General features: G+C 51.9%; 1 protein-coding gene across 1 annotated transcript in view; it reads right to left on the reverse strand.

Moving 5' to 3' along the window:
* Positions 1-19,493, reverse strand: part of LOC111155460 (scavenger receptor class A member 5) — a 126,973-nt gene extending 107,480 nt beyond the window's left edge. The window contains exons 1-2 of the mRNA XM_022515626.1: positions 19,140-19,493; positions 14,994-15,111 (exon numbers count right to left, since the gene is read on the reverse strand). Coding sequence (XP_022371334.1) covers positions 14,994-15,111; positions 19,140-19,193 — 172 coding nt within the window. The 5' untranslated portion in view covers positions 19,194-19,493. The remainder of the gene's footprint in view (positions 1-14,993; positions 15,112-19,139) is intronic.
* Positions 19,494-19,696: the final 203 nt, after the last annotated feature.

Genomic DNA, 19,696 nt, shown 5'->3' on the forward strand with positions numbered 1-19,696 from the left:
TAGATTACATTAATTCTAAGCACAACAACACTCACAAAAGCAAGTATTATTACTTTTGTCTTATAGATGATACAGCTGAGCCTCAGAGAGGTTAGGTAATTTACCCAAAGTGGCAGGGCTGGGATGTTTTGGCCTTGTTGAAAGGAGATGTGAGGTCCAGGGCTGGGGTCCTGGTGCACACAATGGGGAACTTAGGGGAAGGAGCCTAAGGACAGTTTATTCATTTATTCAGCAACCATTTGAGCAAGAGGTAATGGCTAAGACTGCTGATTTCTGGACTCCACCTGCATGGACCAGTTAGTCCGGCCATGGAAAAGGAAGCTCTGTTTCCCTCAGCTAGCCCATGCCAGGCCAATGACAAGTGCATGCAGCAGAATCCTGTGGCTGTCTCCCTCATCTCAGCTGTACCCCAACACAGGAACTACAGCCAGGGAGCTTGCGGCAGGACTGATCCCCTAACCACCCAAGTCACCTTGGTACCCGAGTGCTGTTCCATCTCTGGGTTTCCTTCGCTGATGGAATTTTGCCCCTCAAAAAAAGGGCATGTCACCTCCTAGAATCAAGGATCCAAACTAGCTACAAACAGGACGTTGGAACTTTAAAAACTTCTCTAGAAATAGAGTCGTGAGAACAACCATTTATTTCTGACCATAAAACAGAACTCCTTTACCAGGAGGACCATCTGCAGAGGGCAGGGAAAGGGCACACTCAACAAGCCAAAGTCCCAGGGGCAGCCCTGGGCATCTGTAAGGCAGGCCTGCAGGCTCTTCTCATGTCCACATCCGTCCACTGGCAAGACCATGCCCTTCTTATCTCTGTCCATCAATGCCCTTCAGGGACCCCTAATATAAGCCTAAATGTTAGAAGCAACTCCCCCTGGACACCCTGGAAATGGTTAACATACTTCAGATGTTGCATTTACATCTTAATTGATATCCTTAGGTCAGAGCTGCGGGATCGTCATAACTCTGGAATGAAGAGATGAATTCCCACACTTGGCAGAGTATATGGAAGTTAAACGGTACTGGAGAACCCAAATGCCAAAATACAACTCACTGGGCAAGTGGGACAAGGTCAAGTTCACTTTCACTTATGGACAAACCATGAGATAATCTTCAAACAAAGAAACTTTTTAAGAGCAAATTATGCTCTATTAATCACTATGCAGAAAGAGCAGGCATACACTCTGGAAAACAGCATGGAGATTCCTCAAAAAAGTTGAATATAGAGCTACCCTATGACCCAGCAATCACACTACTGGGTATTTACCCTAAAGATACAAATGTAGGGATCTGAAGGGGCATATGCACCCGAATATTTATAGCAGCAATGGCCACAATAGCCAAACTGTGGGAAGAACCTAGATGTCCATCAACAGATGAATGGATAAAGAAGATCTCTCTCTCTCTCTCTCTCTCTCTCTCTCTCTCTCTCACACACACACACACACACACACACACACACAGGAATACTATGCAGCCATCAAAACCCCCCAAATCTTGTCATTTGCAATGACATGGGTGGAACTAGAAGCTATTACGCTAAGTGGAATAAATCAACCAGAGAAAGACAATTATCATATGATCTCTCTGATACAAGGAATTTGAGAGGCAGGGCAGGGGGTCATAGGGGATAGGGAGGGTAAAAATGAAACAAGATGGGACTGGGGGAGGGAGACAAACTGTAAGAGACTCTTGATCTCAGGAATCAAACTGAAGGTTACTGAGGGTGGCAGGGAGGGATAGGGTAGCTGGGTGATGGACATTGGGGAGGGTATGTGCTATGGTGAGTGCTGTGAATTGTATAAGACTGATGATTCACAGACCTGTACCCTGAAGCAAATAATACATTATATGTTAAGAAAAAAAAGGGGAGAGGGAGAGCAGGCATAAACCAAGACCGTTCGTGCAAACTGGGGTGTACGGCCCTCATCAGGAAAGCCTGTCCTCAGTTTCCTTTGCCCTTAGTAACTCTCTTCAGTCTGCCCCTGCTGAGCCGATGGCTGCCATCTATCCCCTTTGGGTCTCTGGTATGTTCTTTTCTTAGTCCATCAGTTAGATTCCTTGTGCTCCCCAAGGTAACAGGTAGATGATAGAAACTAGCCCACACCCCGGTGTCGGGAGAGGCCAGCAGCCAGACCCCTTCCTGCATCCTCCTCTCTTAACTGCACTTTCTAAAGACAAGGCTTCTGCGTGGGCACTGGGAACATCTTGGGTTTCTTGACTTGAATGGATCTCAAGCTGAAAGCAGGAAAAGTGGGAAGGCCGAGGAGCACAGAGACTTGGGGACACTGTGCAGAGGCTGGGACCATCACATGCCCCCTCCCCCCCAGCAGCTCTGTGAGCCTCACGTTAACCAGCAACCACGTCTGCAGCCGGGGCCCTGTCCTCACAGCTGTGTTTATATCTTCCAAACCCCACGGCGGAATCTGCATACGACAGTTAGACTCCAGGCCAGAAGTCCCACAAGGTAGTAGGGGCAGGGGCTCTGGGGAGGACAAGGCACTTCTTTGACCTGAGAGGTTCGTGTCTGCCTTGAGGTTTGTGTCCCAGGCTTCCCTCTGAAGCCATTTAAGACCCTGTCCCTGTGCTCTTGTCCAAGCCTACTTGCACTTTATCTATTTCCTGCCAACGTCACCTCTTGGAATAATTCATTCCATCTGTCTCCTGCATCGCTGCCATTTATTCCCACGGCCCCACCCTGGCTTGGTCATCCTCCAGAATGTCTCCACCTCTGAAACCTTAAACTCCAAGAACCCACGCTCCTAGCCCTCACTGCCACCAGCAGTGATCGTACAGGGGCCCCAAATCCGGGCAGGGAGGGAAGGGTTGAGCTGCACAGAGGGTGGGGTTTAAGGACCACAGCTGGGTGTATTTGAATTAGGCTCCTCCTCTGACTGCCTGGGTGACCTTGGGCAGTTGACCTCATCTAAGACTTCACCTTCTCATCCACAAACTGGGGATAATAATATGTACTGAGGTTGAACGGAGACAATATACTGAGGCCCCGAGCACAGGGCCTGCCTGTGCCACATGCCCACCCAGGGGGAGCCCCCATATAATCCCTCCATTATGATCACTTCTCACCATCCTGCTACCAGCCCCAACCCTTCCTGGGCCTCCCCTGGCTTCCTCACCTTCACAAGAGCAAAATGAACTCCAGAGCTGCTGAGGCAGTAGGACCAGGCCCCCAACCCTGTCCACATGCCACCTTGGTGGGCAGAGAGGTTGCCCTAGGACTCTGTGCGCTCCTGGCAAGACCCCTCCTACAAACACAGCCTCACCAACCGTATCTGCTGAAACCAGCATGACCAGTCTCACGGAGTCCTGAGTCCTGACTTCCAGCAGCCCCACAGAAGCCCCAGAACCCTCCGGCCTCCCCATCACCCACACAAATCCCCAAACGGCCTTGTTTATCCTCCTTTGGCCATTTCTCTGCCCAGATACTGAAACCTTCCCTTGGGGTAGCCCTTGGACCTCCCAGCCTGTCCTCTAAAAAAATCTCTAATGTTGTCAACTTCTGCTTTGACTATTTCTTTCACTTTCTTCTTTTTGTTCTAATTGAAACCTATTTCCTTTGCCTTCCCAAGTGTGGCTTTCTCCCTCCTATTCTCATACAACTGGCCTAAGGGTGCAATAGGTGTTTTTCTTTGCTTCTCACTACTATTCCAGAACGTTCTCCCCCCCCCCATCTTGGACTCTCACATCACAACTGCACACTTCTTCTTGTTACTAAGGGACATCAGCTCACCCCTCCCCTCTCTGCTCTCACTCTCACTCTCTCAGTCTCCATTTCAAACTCCTCCTGACCTCCTTTCCTCTCTTGATTTCAACCTCCGCCCTGACGCATTTGAAATGTGGGCCAAACTGAGCCGGGCTTGAAATGCAAAATACACAGTGGATTGTGAAGGCTCAGCATGGGAAAAAAAATAGAAATACTTCAATCTTTTTTTATAGTGATTACATATCAAAATGATAATATTTTGGATATATTAGAGCATATAAAATATATTAATGTATCTAAATTATTTTCATCTGTGTCTCCACATTTCTATGCCACTACTAGAAAGTTTAAAATTGCATATGGGGCTCACATTTCATTTCTACTGGTTTTGTCAATAATCGAAACTCTTTCTTAATCTCCATTTCAAATGTCCCACATTATTGCCACCTCTCTTGTCTTCCTGAGGGGGGCTCCCTCAAGAACTCTGACTCTGGCGCTCCCTGACTTCACCTGGACCCTACTGCCTGCCCCCCCCCCCCCCCCCCCTCTCCCCCCTCAGTCCTTCCTTCCCTCTTTTTCCCACTTACATTTCATGATTTGTGTTATTTGCTTGCTAGACACACCTTCAATCTCTTTGCCTCTTTCTGGCATCCTTGGCAAAACTAAATCTGATTAGAGCTAACTCTCTGGTTCTGCCCTGCCTTTCACATAGCTGAGCATAGCTGGGAACAGAAAACCACACCGCCAAACTTGCTGGGCTGACTTTAAGGTCGTGGCCATTAGACCCAAGTGGGCTCTGATACTAACCAGGCGGCTTGCCACCTGTTCCTAGGCCAACCACACGTTCATCCCCGGACACCTGTCTCATGCCGCCTCCTCCATCTTCACTTTTGCTTTCCCAGTTAAGAAAACAGAAGCAATAAGAAGAAAGCTTTCTTTAAACTCTCCCCACACCATAACCATTGACCTGGGTCCAGGCCCTAGCACTCTGCCTTCCCTTTCATCACTGTAGTCGAACCGTGTGTGCTCTTGCCTGAGCCAACCCCTGACTCACATCAGATTCCTTCTCATACTTTCTCAAGGATATAATTCCAGCACATCTACTTAGCCAGTGTTTCTCTCTGCAGAGCATCACTCCGTCGCATAAACCATACTACTTCTTCCATCTTAAAATAAAACAAAACACGTTCTTGATCACCATTCCCCTCCACTTCTCTGTCGTCTTGTACAGCAGAACTTCTTAGAAGAATTGCAAGTACACACTGCATTCTGTTCTCTTCCTGTTCTGTCCCGAATCCACTCCATTCAGCCTCCTCCCATCTAAATTTGCCAGAATCGCTCTTGCCAGGTATAAGGGGCTGAATGGTGTCCTCCCCAAACTCCTGTGTTAAAACCCTCGCCCCTACTGCCTCAGAATGTGACTGTATTTGGAGATAGGGTCTTTAAAGAGATTATGTTAAAATGAGGCTGTTAGGTTGGGCCCCAATCCAATTTGCCGGGTATTCTTATAAGAAGAAAGGCAGACACACAAAGAGACACCAGGAGCATGTGTGCACAGAGAAAAGACCACAAGAGGACACACCAACAAGGGAGACAACTGCAAGTCAAGGAGAGAGACTCCAGAGGAACCGACCCTGCCTGTACCATGGTCTTAGACTTCCAGTGCCCAGAACCGTGAGAAAATCAATGGCTGTTGTTAAAGCCATGCAGTCTGTGGCCGTTTGTTATGCGGCCCAAGCTGACTGATACGTCAGGTCACCATGGATCTCCAATGGCTCAGTCTAATGGCCAATGCTCAGTGCTCCTCCAATTTGACCTTTTAGCAACACTGGCACCATTGGTCACACTTCTACTTGGTTGCATTTCCAGGGCTCAACACTCATGTGATTCTTTCATTAGCTGTTCCTTTTCAGCCTCCTTTGCTGCCCCCTCATCTCCTGAGCTCTTAGGCCTTTCAGCATGGCGCTCAGCAGAGCCCCTTCCCTGGACCTCCTCTCGTTTCCCACACACTGTCCATCTGTCAGCACTAATCTAAACACTGCATAGCCTCTCCCCTCCTCCACTGCTTTCACCACTACAGAGGCACAGAATTTCTCACCTAGATTATCTGACCTGACTCTACCTGACACTCCCCACTACCACCCAGCTGAGTCTTTCCCTCACCTCCGGGCCAGGCACTGGGAAAGCAGAGTCTGCATTGGGTCTTCACTCTCTCTTTCAATCCAGACTTAATCCACTGCACCTTGGCTTCTCCCCCCACCCACCGAAATGGCTCAGCAGAGGTAACACTGGAAAAATCGAATGTCCTCCTGAAGCTAGAGTGACCATTTAAAAATGGAGTTCAGACCTTCTCCTTTCATTTTTTTGAAACCCTTCACTGGCTTCCTATTGCCTCTAGAGACCCAAATTCCTATGGATTCGACAGAAGACCTTCCATGGCTTTAGCTTCAATATAATTAAGAGTGTGGGCGGTAGATTCAGTTAATCCTGATTCCAATCGCTATACATTGAATGTTTGTATCCCCCCCAAATTCATCTGTTGCAACCAACATGATGATACTTGGAGGAAAGGCCTGTGGGAGGGGATCAGGTCATGAGGGTCAAGTCCTCCTGAATGGGATCAGGGCTCTTATAGAAGAGACCTCAGAGGGCTCCCTCTCCTCGCCCACTACATGAGGACACTAAGAAGATGATCATCCATGTAGAGGCCATCTAACAGGGTCTTCACCAGACATGGAATCTGCCTGTGCCTTCAACTTGGACCTCTCACCTCCAGAGTGAGAAATGTGTGGTTCATACGCCACCTGGTCTGCGTGGGACTGCCATGGCAGCCCCAGTGAACAAAGACACCAGTCCCTCCTAACTGTGAGCTCACGCAAGTTACCAGGTCTCTGAGCCTTGCTTTCCTCATGTATCACTTGGCTATAATAATGGGACTCATCTCACTGGTTGACGTAAGGATCAAATGAGCTCATACCTGTCAAATGCTCAGAGCAGTGCCTGGCCTAGCAGAGCTCAAAAAAGTGAATGTCCAGGACCTCCCACCACTGTCCCTCCTCAGCCCGAGCTCTGTGCTACTTCCCTTGACTGGGTAACCCTTCTCTGCCCTTTCTAGCAGGCATACTGCTCTCTGCCCTTCCATATTTCACTCCAGCGGCTATCCTCGCAGGACACTTTCCTTCCTCCCCCAGGCCTCCTTAGGGCCCCTTCTTCTCCTCTTTATCTACACTTTGCACCCAATTCCATTAAAGCATGAATCAAATTACAATGCAGGACTGGTCTACCTATCTGTGTCTTCTGGGGACTTTAAGGCCCTTGAGGGCAGGAACCATGACCTTTTATTTCCGCATGCACCAGCAGTACCATAAAACCTGCCATCTTAGGATGAATGAAGTCACTGTTGCTTTTGTCTTAAACTCACCTCTTTAAGCATTCCTTCACCTGGTACTTACGGATTTGGTGAACAGGGATGCATGCATTCATTCAACAAGCAACAGTGCCTGCCATACGCAAGACACAGTGCTGGGCGTCCTGTGTCTATGGTGTCTTGTGTCTAGGTGTTCATGTTGGGCATATTAAGATGAATTCAAAGCAGACAGCATTTGCACTCAAGGGTCTTATGGTCCAGAAGGACTCAAGTGGACACAGCTGCAGCACAGTGTTAATGGAAGGGCTGACAAGGACCATGGGGGCCTGGGAAAGAGAAAGAGAGAAGCTGGGGCTTTTAGACTCAAGGGGCAGCAGTCATGCCGTTTATTGTCTGACACCAGGAAGCAATACCAGATAAACTTGGGAACAAGGTGGGAATGAAGCTGACTGTCCTAGAGACTGAGAACACACAATGTGGAGGAAGGAGGGTGCCTTGGGCAGACCCCAGGGCAGAAGCAGAAAAATAGAGGGATGCAACCATACTTCTCCTACGATCAAACATGGATGGAGGGCTCCGTATGTATCAGGTATTGTTGAAAGGACCTGATGTGGAGTTACTCAGGTAGCCCTTACAATAACCCTGGGTTGGGGGCTATTATTATCTCACGGTCTAGAGGAGGGGAAGCTGAGGCTAAGGACGGGCTTGGGGTTTTCCACCAGCATGCAACAGAGGTGGGGTTGGAATTCAGCCTGTGGATTTGGGGTGTGGGGCTTCACCATCATGCAATGCCATCCCCGCAAAGGCAAGATCATTAAGGATGTTAAGTTTGGTATGTGTGCTGCCGAAGCGAGCACAGATGTTAAGTCTGGACTAGGATGCCTGGGATGAGTGAAACTGTATCTGCTCTGTACCAACCACATGGTCCAAACCCTGAATGTCTTTCCCACCGGATCATCTCTAGGTAAGTACACTTTGCTTATGGATCGATGTCTTGCTGGTCTACCATGGGGGCGGGGGAAGGAGCAGGGGACAGACTAACCACAGTGACAGTGCAATGACACAGGACAGGGTCATGTCTCATGCCTCCTGGCCCCTCTCCCTGCATGTAGCCAGGACAAAGCCCCTGTAGGGGGCCTGCAGAGCACCTTTCTTATTGAAAGATGAGGATTAAAAAAAAAATGAATGAGTGAATGAATGAATGAGCAAGGGAATGAAGGCCAAGAACCACCTGAGCAGGGTCTCTGGGTGGGGAAAAGTGGGTGATGTGATGAGGAATCGCTATGCCCGGTCAGCACCCTTACTCAGGGCACATTGTGCAGCTTCCTTCCCACATGTGGTGCTGCTGACACACAGACCTCCTCTCAGCACCCCTACTCCAGAGTGTTTCAGGCCAGGGGTCAGGTCAGCACCATTTCCCTCAGAGCCATCCTCCCTGCCCTCACGCCCTAGAGTAATGCTGCATGGCCCCCTAATATCTGAAGGAGCCCTTGGGGCCTCTGGGCTCCTCTCACTCTTCCCTCCACAAGACACCAGCCTCCACCCAGGGACAATGAAACTCATCCCTTGATTCTTCTGGTGGCAAACCTCAGGAAGGCCCTTGGGAGCCTCCTGCCTCTGACCAGGATGGGGAATGGATAGACTCACACATGCCCCAGAACCAGCAGCCCTCAGGGTCCAGAACATTGCCTACCAATTCTACTAGCTGGGGACCAGGACGAAAAGACTTTGTTCAATTTCCCCGAAAATCTAGGCTTCATGAGGGATCCCACTAACCAAAACTGTGCTTTCTTCAGCAGAAGGTAAGAACCAGCCTTAAGACACCCTAAGAAGTAATGTGGGTGTCTCCGGGAGACCCTGGGGGCGGGGGGGGGGGACTGCAGTTGCTCCTGACCTCCTCTTTCACTCTCCTTCCTCCTCACTTCCCCAGGATTTACAGGGAACTCCCCAAAGGGCAGGGAAGTGAAATGTGTATCTTGAGTCTATTGTGCACAAGGTGCTTTACGTGGGTTATGTCACCTGATTCTCCCACAGCTCTCATGAGATAACATTCCCATTTTGTAGATGGGGACACTGAGGATTAGAAAGTCAAGGCCCAGTGAAACAGATGGCCCAGTCAAAATAAGACACTTTACAGGATTTAATCAAGGAATGTGTGCAAAGCGTGGCCAGGGTGTGAAATGCCCACCATGGCTAGAGCGGTGTCCTCTGGATGCGACCACCTCAGCCCCCACAGTCAAGGAGGGGAAGAGCTGCTGGACCCTGGAAGGAGAAAACCGTATGGAGAGGGTGGCTGATACAGGGCAGTGACCTTGGGTGGAGGGACACTGGAAGCCCAAGATGACCCCTTAAGGCAGGCCCTGGGGGAATAAATATTCCGCCCTCCCTGCCTTCCATCCTTCCACCTCCTGCCAGGGCTGCTCTCCAATAGCCAACCCAGCGAGGCAGGGCGCCCGGTGAATGAAGGAGTGGGGAGCAAAACACAAGACACCCTTGCACTGAGCCCAGACCGGCCAAACTGCAATGTCCTCACGCCTGTCACCTCCCCAGGCCGTTCCCCATCTTACAGAGGGACAGCCCGTTTGGGCAAGAGAGACCCAGCATCTAGACCCAGCCTGGCCGCCCCCGGGGGAACACGGATAGATAAAGCCCGGCGTCGCTGCACCAGTTAATACCTCGGCTCTCCTGCTCCACGGAGGAACTCTCCAACCTGTAGAGGGCGGTGACCCTCCGCAGCGGAGGCCCTAGCCAGACCCGCCCAGGAAACCCACCCTTGCCCCTGGGCGGCTTCCCGCCAGCGCTAAGCCGCGCCAAGATGCACCAGGGCGATCTGATTGGTAAGAAGGCAGATGAGGGGGTTCCCCGAGGAGAATAATTGAATTTCATGGGGGAAGGAACGCCGGCACAGGGGCCTCGGGCCCTCCACTTCGCGAGCAGCCTGGCTGCAGGCGTCTGGGCGAGGCCAGGAGCATGTGTAACTCATTACCTCCGCAAACCTCCCATTTGCGGCCGCCTGATGACGCCGCGAGCGTGGTGGAGTGTCTGAGGCCACGGGGTGAGCATGACTACAATATTTTTCTGACACTAACACCTCTCTCTGGCCCTCAGGAAGGGCCGTGGAGGAGAAGCCAAGCCGGGCCAAACACCACCCACACGCGCCCTCCGCCTTCTCCACCTCCCGGCGCCAGAAAGAGGAGGCCTACAGCTAGGCAGGCAGGAAAGGAAAGGAAAGGCCGCACCACCGGGGAAGGTGAGAGCAGAGGGAAGAGGGGAGAGGGGCAAGCAGGTCCAGCTGGCCCCCCTTTTGGGTTTCTGTTCACAGGGAGGTAGAATTGGTCGTGGAGGTCACGGGAGGTCGCATTCTGCCATCAGCCCTTCCATGCAATTCCAGGGAGACAGGTGGAAGGGAAGCTATTCCCCTGGGGTGGCACAGAGGGGGTGCTGCCCTGCCCTTGGGGCTTGTCTGTCAACCGGGGGGGGGGGGGGGGGGGCTCCGATGGGGAGGCTGACAGCTCAGACCCAAGGGAGCAGGCAGGGTCCTGAGACATGGCCCAACAAGGGGTGCAGAGAGGGGAGAGGTCCCTAGACGTGGGGAAGCAGGGACTGTGGGCCTGAAGGGTGTGGCAATGCACAATTCGGGAACTGGGCCAGACGGCCTCTTAGGGAGGGGACAGTAGAACCAACGCAGGTAACAGCCCCTCCCCTTCTCTTCTCACCTGCTACAGGGAAAGAAGGGGAGAGATAAAGACAGGGTGGGAGGGAAAGAGAAGACAAGTTAAGAAAGGGGGGAGGTAGAGGAGGGGAAGGGGCTTCTCAGTGTATTACCCCTGAAATAACAAGTTGAGGCCCTAATGTCTTTAAAGTCCCACCTGCATTCAAGTCTGAGTCACACCTTAATATCGGGGCTGCATTTTTGCTACTTTGCTTCAGCAGATCCTAATAACCCCAGGGCTAAGAGGAGACACTCACCTCTCTTCCCCATCTACTTTCCTTTAAGGGGAAAATCCTGGAAGGGACTCAGAGCCCTGCAAGTCCTACCAGACGTTACTGTTTAAATCTACTCAGGGCCCCTGAGGCAGCTGGGGCCTCCCTCCCTTTCCCCATCTCTGCCCCCCTCTGCTTTCCAATCAGCCTCCCTCTCCAGTTACACTCTCCAGAGATGAGGATCAAAGAAGAAAATCCTGGGGAAACAGATCAAATCTGGATTGAATTTCCCCAAGTCAGAGCTCACTGGTTTCCTCTTAGAAATGAAAGGGAAGGGGGGGAATGTCAAACCAGAAACCCATGAGCTTAGGTGGCTGATTTCATCTCAACATTGGGGTCTCTCTGGGTTCCTCACACCGACCTCCCATCCCCATGCCTGGAGGCCAGATCACTGAAGAGTGGGGGAGACCAGACAATTTAGAGATCAGGCTTAGGATGTATTTGTTTTGCCACCTTTAGATTTCAAGAACCCAATGTCCATTCATTCAGCCATTCATTCACCCAATCAAGAATTAGTAAGCACCTACTATGTGCCAGGCTTAAGAGCCATCAGTCAGCAAAACAGAGGTGCCTGCTTTTGTCAAGCCTATATTCCTCTCTCAAGGAACAGACAATGAATATAAACGTAATAAAATAAGAATTACATAGTGTGTTGCGGGGGGGGAATAGGACTGTGGGAGAAAGGAAAAAGAGAAGCAAGGGCCGGGAGTGGAAGGAAACCTGATGGGGAAGGTGATATTTGAGCAAAGACTGGAAGGAGGTGGAAAAGCAACCTTCCAGGGAGCACAGGCCCCAGGTGAGTATGCCAGCAGGGTCAAGGTGAATGTCCGCAGCCTCCTTGGCTACTGTTAGCACCTGGGTTATTACTCTCATTGAGGGGGGATGTTTTGTGAGCTTTCTCAGGGCAGCATCATGTTCTGATTTAAGTTTTCAAAGGACCACACCCTGAATGCAATGACCAGATCTGTTTCGACACACAGAATTCTAGAACTGGACAGAACCTCACAGAGACCTCCCCTCTGCCCTGCCCCCATTTGGCAGATGAGGACACTGAGGTCCAGAGAGGGATGTGACCCAGTCAGGTCACATGGTGACCAGGGTCTCCATGGCCCTGGAGGGGTGAGTCAGCCTCCACCTCTCATCTTCCAACTTGTGTCCGTATTTCAGGAGTGCCGGGCCTCAGGAGACCCCTGAGAATTCTTACTGGCAGGGCTCTAAAACTGTTCTCTGATGGGATCTCTGCCCTGGGGGGCCTGGAAAGCACAATCGCTGAGACTACTATTATTTTCAGTCCTTCTGGTCCAAATGGTCTTTTTAAATCTGGCGTGCAGAAAAAGAGCAAGATGATGTAAGGGGTATGAGGCCTGGTGATGCTTCAAACCCTTGGCCTCTCCCTGCCCTGCCCCAACTGGCACCCCAGGCTGGCCCTAATAGTCCTCCAGACTCCCCCACCGTGCTGTACCCCCGTTCTTCCTTGCCAAGCCAGTCCTCTTTCCTGAGGGGCTGGTAGGGAGTAGGCAGGATCAAGGATACGAAAGCCAGCTTGGTCTATGCCGATGGGGGAGTGCTGAGCACTGGCCAGCGACCTGGCCTTCCCAGAAGACAGGAACCTGACAGAAACATTGACCTGGCTTGATGTGACACAGCTGGTGGCTCCCTTCCCCACCCTCCTCTTCTGTTACAAAATTGTGTTCAGTCTTTAAAGCCTTTTCTGGAAAGACTACTCCTAACTTCAGTACCCAAGTGCCCTCCTTATCCATGGGGGATACTCCCGAGACTCCCAGTGGATGCCCGAAACCACCAAGAGTACCAAACCCTGTATGTACTCTGTTTTTTTCCTATTTACACACACTGTGATAAAGTTTAATTTCCAGATCAGGCATAGCAGGAGATTCACAACAATAACTAATAATAAATAGAACATTCCTAAGAGTATGCTGTAATAAGTTATGTGACTGTGGTCTCTCTCTCTCTCTCTCTGTCAATATATCTTATTACACCGCACTCACCCATCTTCTTGTGATGAGGCTAAAATGGCTATGTGATGAGATGAAGTGAGGTGAATGACACAAGGCACCGTGATGGCATTAGGCTGTGGCTGGCCTTCTGATAATAGGTCAGAAGGAGGGTCATCTGCTTCCAGACCACAGTTTGGTGTGCAGAACAGACTGTGGAAAGCAATACCACAGATAAAGGGGGGACTACCATGCTGACACATATTTTTGCCTACTTTATGTTATGGGTAGTTGTCCCTAGGCCAGTCCCTTCCGCTGAGATCATAGCCCTTGGAGGGCAAGGATGGTTTGATTTCACTTTGGAGCATCCTTGGCACCCCATCCGTGGCTTGACACATTGAAGATCCTCAAAATATGTTTGTTGAACGGAATTCAGAAGAAGAGCTACAGTGGTGGGCAGTTTACTAGGGCAGGCTGTGGGGGCTTATTGGTCAGGAGCCCAAAGCTTGTCTCCTCTCCCTGCTGAGACTGTCCCCAATCCCTGCATCTCTGAGCTACCCAACTTCCCTTCTAGCACTTGGCGCCTTTTAGGAGGAGAGACACGGTTACAGCAGGATGGGGAGGTGTTTCTGTCTTTGAGTAATTTTGAGACAAAGGCAGCTAGCAGAGTGGAGAGAAAACATGGTGTTTGAAAGAGCCTTGAACAAAGGCCTGCGTAGTGGTTAATTCCTGTCAGCCCGACTGGTTACAGGGGCCAGATGAAACATCATTTCCGGGTGTTCCCAGATTCGATCAGCATTTGATTTGGTGGGCTCAGTAGAGCAGATTACCCTCCCCAGTGGGAGTGGGCCGCATCCAATCAGTTGAGGGCCTTTAGAGAGCAAAAGGCAGAGCAATTTGCTTTTTGCCTCCTGCCTGCCCACAGAGTTGGGACATAGCCTCTCATCTTCTCCAGCCCTCAAACTGCAGTTTACACCATTCGCTCCTCTGGTTCTCAGGCTTTCTGACACAGATCAAATTATACTGCCCACTTTCCTGGGTCTCCAGTCTGAAGTTGGAGATCATGAGGTTCCTCAGCTTCCATAATCATGTAAGCCAATTCCTCATAATAAAACTTTGTATATACATATATATCCCCTTGGTTCCATTTCTCTGGAGAACTCTATGACAGCTTGTCTCTACCTAATTGGCCATAAGTCTTTATGAGACTCTTCTGTAAACTTCATTCTATTCAGCTTTGAAGTGGGAACAATGCTGTCCTCCCCTGTGCTCACTGCAAAAAGGAGTGTGTCTATTGATATAGCAAGCATTTATTAAGCACCTACTAAGTGTCAAGCTTGGTCCTGGGAGTACAGGATTCTGTCTGTTGGCAAGGTACTTTGGGCTCCTTTGGAGGAAGCATCTGTTGAATTTTCAGTTTTAGCAAATAACCATTTCCCACAGATGCAGTGGGTCACTGCATGGGGAACTCCCTCCTGCGGGCCTGATCTGGAGCCTCAGACCTAGAGGGAGGTTGAGCACCTTGACGAGATATGCTTTCTCCTCACAGATGCTTTGGGAAATGGACTGGGGGCTCCTCACCTGAGGTCTGTGCTCGCTAGCTCAGATGCCTTTGCCTGACCCCAGCCTGACCCACTAAGAGGAGAGGAAGGCAAAGAGGCAAAAAGCCTGCCCTAGGAGTCAGGAGACTCAGTGCTGGAATGCCTCTGTTACTGACGGGCTGTACGATCCTTAAACACCAGCCCCACCAGCTCACCTGTGAAATGGATACACATCTTGCAGGTCACATAGATATGTAGAGATGTGTCAATTAAAAGACATTTCAAAGCATGAATTTCCACATAGGAAGTATTAGACTTCCAAGGCGGGGGAGGGGGGAGTCATTGCTGCCCTGGGGCAATGATAGGTGTGGGTATGGGGGCAGGGCAGGGCATGCAGTGTAAGACGAAGCCAGATACACTCACCGTCCTCACACAGGTTCAGCTTGGACAGGCTCCTGCCGTCAAAGGGCTCCTCAAAGATGGAGCTGGTGTCCCGGTCGCTCACTGTGTGCAGGTACATGGCTTTGTTCTCCATTCTGATCTGCAGCAGCAGCAGGAAGGACAGAGAAGGGAGAGGAGAGGGAGGAAGGGTGCGGGGAGAGAGAGAATAAACTATAGGCAGACAGAAATGAACGCACAGAACAAGGCACCCATCCCCAAGATTCTGAGCCTGAAAACCAGTGGTCCCTCATGGACGGGTACCATCTACCAGGTCCTCGGGATCCCAAGTCTCCGCCCAGCTTCCTCGGTGCTTGGGAAGGCCGAGGCCCTTTGGACCTTTCTGATCACTGGATCCACCCATTCGTCTCAACAGCCCTTGGTTGGGGCCAGAACCTGAGCCAGAGGGGCCCTGAGGGCCATGCTCGGTAGGGCCTGGAGGGGCCTCTTGACCCCAGTGGAGTGATCTCCTAGTCTCTGGAAATTTGAGCACATTAGAGAGACTTGGGCTCCTGCTCTGTGTTGCAAATGTGCTGACCAGGCTGGCATGTTCCAAAGGAGCTGGGGTGCTGCTCCCACTTTGGGGTGCTGGAGCTGCTGCAGTGGGATCGCAGCAGGGATTCATCTCCCAGGCAAGCCTGAGGAGCAGGTGGCCTTGGTGGAGTCCCCTGGACACTAAGACCTGGGCAGCCTGAGACCAGGGGAGGGGCCAGAGTCTGCATGGGCTCCTGAAGCCAGGTCCCTGGGGCTCAGAGTCTACCCCATAGTGGTCTAGGAATGTACCCATTGACTTGGGAAAAAGGCATCCGATTTGAAGTAAACCAGCACCATTTCCGGAGTGTATACAATGCCATCCCATTTTGTAATATATACACGTGTCCTGAGTACGTGACAAGAAAGATTATATTTGGAGATGTTCCGGGTTGTTCTGTATCAGAAGACTCTGGTGGGGATTGTGGGGATTTTGTGCTTATTTTTGTTTGCTGGATATTCTGGGTTTTCTACAACGTGTTTGCATTCTTTGTGTAATAAGAAAAACCTACTTTGGGAGCCAAATTAAAAAGTGTTTATTTAACATAAAACACTTGCTACTCTCTTTTTTTTCATATATGCTCAGTGATTTGACAAATTACTTCCTAATTTCAGCTCCGTTCCAGCCATAAGTTTAGCTTGACCTTTGGTCCTGATGCTCTTGGACTCTCTGGATATTGAACCAAAAATCCATTTTTAAGAGCAAATTCTTTGGAAGATAAAAGCTGCTGGGAGGATGAATGGGTTCCAGGACTGGTGTGGAGCAAATTCAACTTGAGGCCCAGAGAGCGGAGCCAGGGGTCTATCGCTTGAGAAAAGATGACAGGGACCTAGCAGGTGGTATGGGGGGGCACAATGCCTGAAGGGAGAAGCCAGTCAGTTCCTCTTCAGAGGCAGTGGGACAGGAGGCATTGGCATCGTGTCAGTAAACAGGGATAATCAAAGAGGAGGCTGGCTGAACCGCTCTGGCAGTTAGAGTCAAACCTAAACCCCTTATTTTCATGGCTTGACGTTTGTCTCCAGAGACCTCTGACTTCAGGGCTGAGAAGAGGTTAGACCGGGCCAGCTACCATACAACTGTCCTTCCGATGGCCCAGGAAGGACGGACAGGGGCTTCTTCAAGTAAGGAGAGGCCGCCCGGCCTGCACGGGGTGTGCACACACACACACACGCACGCACGCACGCACGGGCGGGCAGGGTGTTCACAGCCTCTGTGGGCCTTTTCTTCCAGCCTGCAGGAGACGGGGGCAGCGGGAGCTCGCAGCTCTGCCAGGATCTCCCCTCCCAGCCCCAGGGGTTCCCTAGAGCCCCCAAACCTCTCCCACCCAGCTTCTATGTGCTGCAGTTATGTCCGGTTTGCTAACCTCCCAACACCCGTGCTCCATCCAAGTTCTCCACCCACTATGAGCCTCTAGGTGGGGCCTCCTGAGCGACTCCACTGCTGCTAAGCTGCAGGGGACCCTCCCTTGTTTCACAAGCACTAAGTGCTGCACCCCTCCCTCTGGCCTGGGGAGCTGCAAAGCAGGAGGCCAGTGTCTCTTCTGCAAGCGATAATCCTCTCTCTGCCAAAGGCAACAGGCGCTGCTGCCCAGAGGTCTGCTCTGTGGGGTGCTGCCATGCTGGCGGTGGGGTGTGGAGATGAGCTCGGGCCAGGTTAGCCCCATCTTCATTTCCACCTTCCCCTCCGCTGATCAGCCCCTGGGCCACAGCTGGAATGCACGGCTCCTTATCTGGAATGTGTCTATAGGGCGGCCCCTTCTCTAGCCCTCTCCCCACCCCTGGGCTGGTGGAGCAGGAGCCCTGGGGAGCCTGTTGAGAAGAGAGGCCCCGGGCCGAGCAGAGGCCAGATGTGAGTGAGATGAGATTGGAAGTGTTTGGCCAGCTCTGCTAATGTTTGTTACTTGGGAAGGAAACCTAAGAATGTTCTGTCTGCCCCAGGTTTTATTTTGAGCTATTTTTCTTTCTTGGGAAATGAGGGGCAGGAATTTGAACCCTTCGATCATTGGTCTTACTGCCTTTGGGGCCAAGTTTGTGCTCTCAAGCAAGGTGCAAACTCACTGCCAAGTGTGGTGATAATAGAGACGATGTGTACGCCTGCGTGTGCTCATGCCCCGTTGTCATCTGGGATCTCTCTGCCCCCCAGGACCACTGTGAGGGGGTCAGGGAGCGTCAGTGTGTTGCTTCTGCTTTAAAGATAAGCCAGTCCAGGCCCCAAGAGGCAAGAGGCAATGATGTCAGGCACGGGTGAGGCACCAGGGAAAGGCGTCCCACCCAGGGCACGGACCCAGCCACAGGGCTGTTTGTCCAGAAAGCATGTATTTGTCCCTCTCAGGAGCCACCTTTAGGGGTTCCAAACCAGGCAGTGAAGAGGGTCAGTGGGAGCCCTGGGGCCAAGGAAAGGATCTAAGAGCAGGAAGGGAGGGGACCAGGACAGTAGAAACATGAGCAGGGTATGGATGCCAAAGTGACATAAGGAGAAATCTCGAGGAGCTTGGAATTTTGTGTTTCAAGTCAAAGGATGGGGCCTTCCTCCCCCAGGGACAGGACACCTTACTGTCCTCTTAGGGATGCCTTGATGCTACATACACATCCATAGCTTCACTCCACCAGGTCTGGGTGGGGTGGGCGGGGTGCTCAGAGGATACGAGGTCCTGTCCTGGAGTCACTTCCTACTCCTCGGGAACCTGGCCCAATCCGCTCGTTCAGCCTCAGGTCATCACCTCTGTGAAGGGGAGAAGCGCATCTGCCAGCCACTCAGTTATTTCCAGCCTCCAGTGGAATAGTGCACAGGGAAGGGCTTTTCGAGCAAGGGTACACAGCAAGTTGGAGCTGGGAGTCCAGAGAGAAACACCCCTCCCCCACCTCCAACCCTGGCATTTTCTGATCCTGCCAAGTAGTTAGGGGAGAGGGGCGTGGTCTCTAAGTTCCCGAGGCTTCCCTCCTGCCAGTCAGGCCCAGAAACAGTGCTCTTTGGGGTTCCCTTTGCAAACAACAATCATGAATACGGACCAGAGCGAAATCTGGACCCTTACTCGGGGCAAGTCACTCTTGGGGCAGCAGAAGGGTTCGACTGATTCTTCCTGCTGAAGGTGGCATGAGCCTCACCTGTTGCTGCAGAGACAGTGTGTCTGGGTTCCAGCATCTAACTCTGCTGGGCTCGCATCTTCTCTTTGAATGGCATAGCTTCAAACTCACTGAAACCAAGTAAAAATCAGGGGGCCCTCTCCTCTAACAGTTCCCCTAAATCAGAACCCGAAGCTGGAAAGGTGCAGATGTTAAGCTCTCCCTTCACACGTCCCACCAGTGGCATGCACAATGCACACACACTTCACACACTTAGCCGCACAGTCAGCTCCCGCCATAGGCTCCAAGATGTGACACCGACCAGGTAGAGTTGCCACTAAAGCAACGGCGTCTGCAAATCCAGGCTCACACCGGCTGCATCCCCACAGGCCCACAGCTGGAACCTTCCCACCTGCCGCAGCGACCTCGGGTTGCACATAGTGAGATGCCTGCACGCAGCGCCCTGCTCCGACGGCCACATCCAGCCTCTGGGACACTAGGCTCAGGTGCCAGGACAGAGTTAGTGCCAAGACTCACCTGAGCGCCGCCCGCGGAGGCCGCAGAAGCGCGGGTTTGCTCAGTTCCGGGCATTCGCCATGGTGACCGAAGAGCTGGCCGCCGTCACTGCACTGAGACCCAGGCAGCCCCGCACAGCTCGTCCCCACAGCCAGCCAAAGCCAGACGGAGGCATAGAAAGAGGCTGCCCCGGTGCTCAGTCACTTGTCTCAGGGGTCACTTCTCCGGGAGGGTCAGGGCAGGAGGCAAGACTCAACCCTGGGGCCTGAGTCAGGCCTGTGGTTGGGGAGTCCCTGTGTTGTTGGTGCCTCGCCTCAGTCAGCCACAGGCAGCGCTCGGGAGGTGTTCTGTGGAGGCACCAGCGGCCGTGCTAGATGCTGACTGAGATGGGAACTGCAGCTGCTTGGGCCGCCGCGGATCTTTATAAATACAAAGTTCTGGGAGCAGTCGCGGAAGCTCCCCTGGGGTCTGGAACACATCCCCCCTCTGGTGGCCAATCTCAGCATTGCAGCCCAGCCGTCCTCCCGGCCCAGTCCAGAGCCTGGAAATCCGCCTCAGCCACGGACTCCGCACTCCTC

This window comes from Enhydra lutris, unplaced genomic scaffold (genome assembly GCF_002288905.1).
Source record: "Enhydra lutris kenyoni isolate GAN:26980312 unplaced genomic scaffold, ASM228890v2 scaffoldscaffold3, whole genome shotgun sequence".
In the NCBI taxonomy this organism is placed as follows: Eukaryota; Metazoa; Chordata; class Mammalia; order Carnivora; family Mustelidae; genus Enhydra; species Enhydra lutris.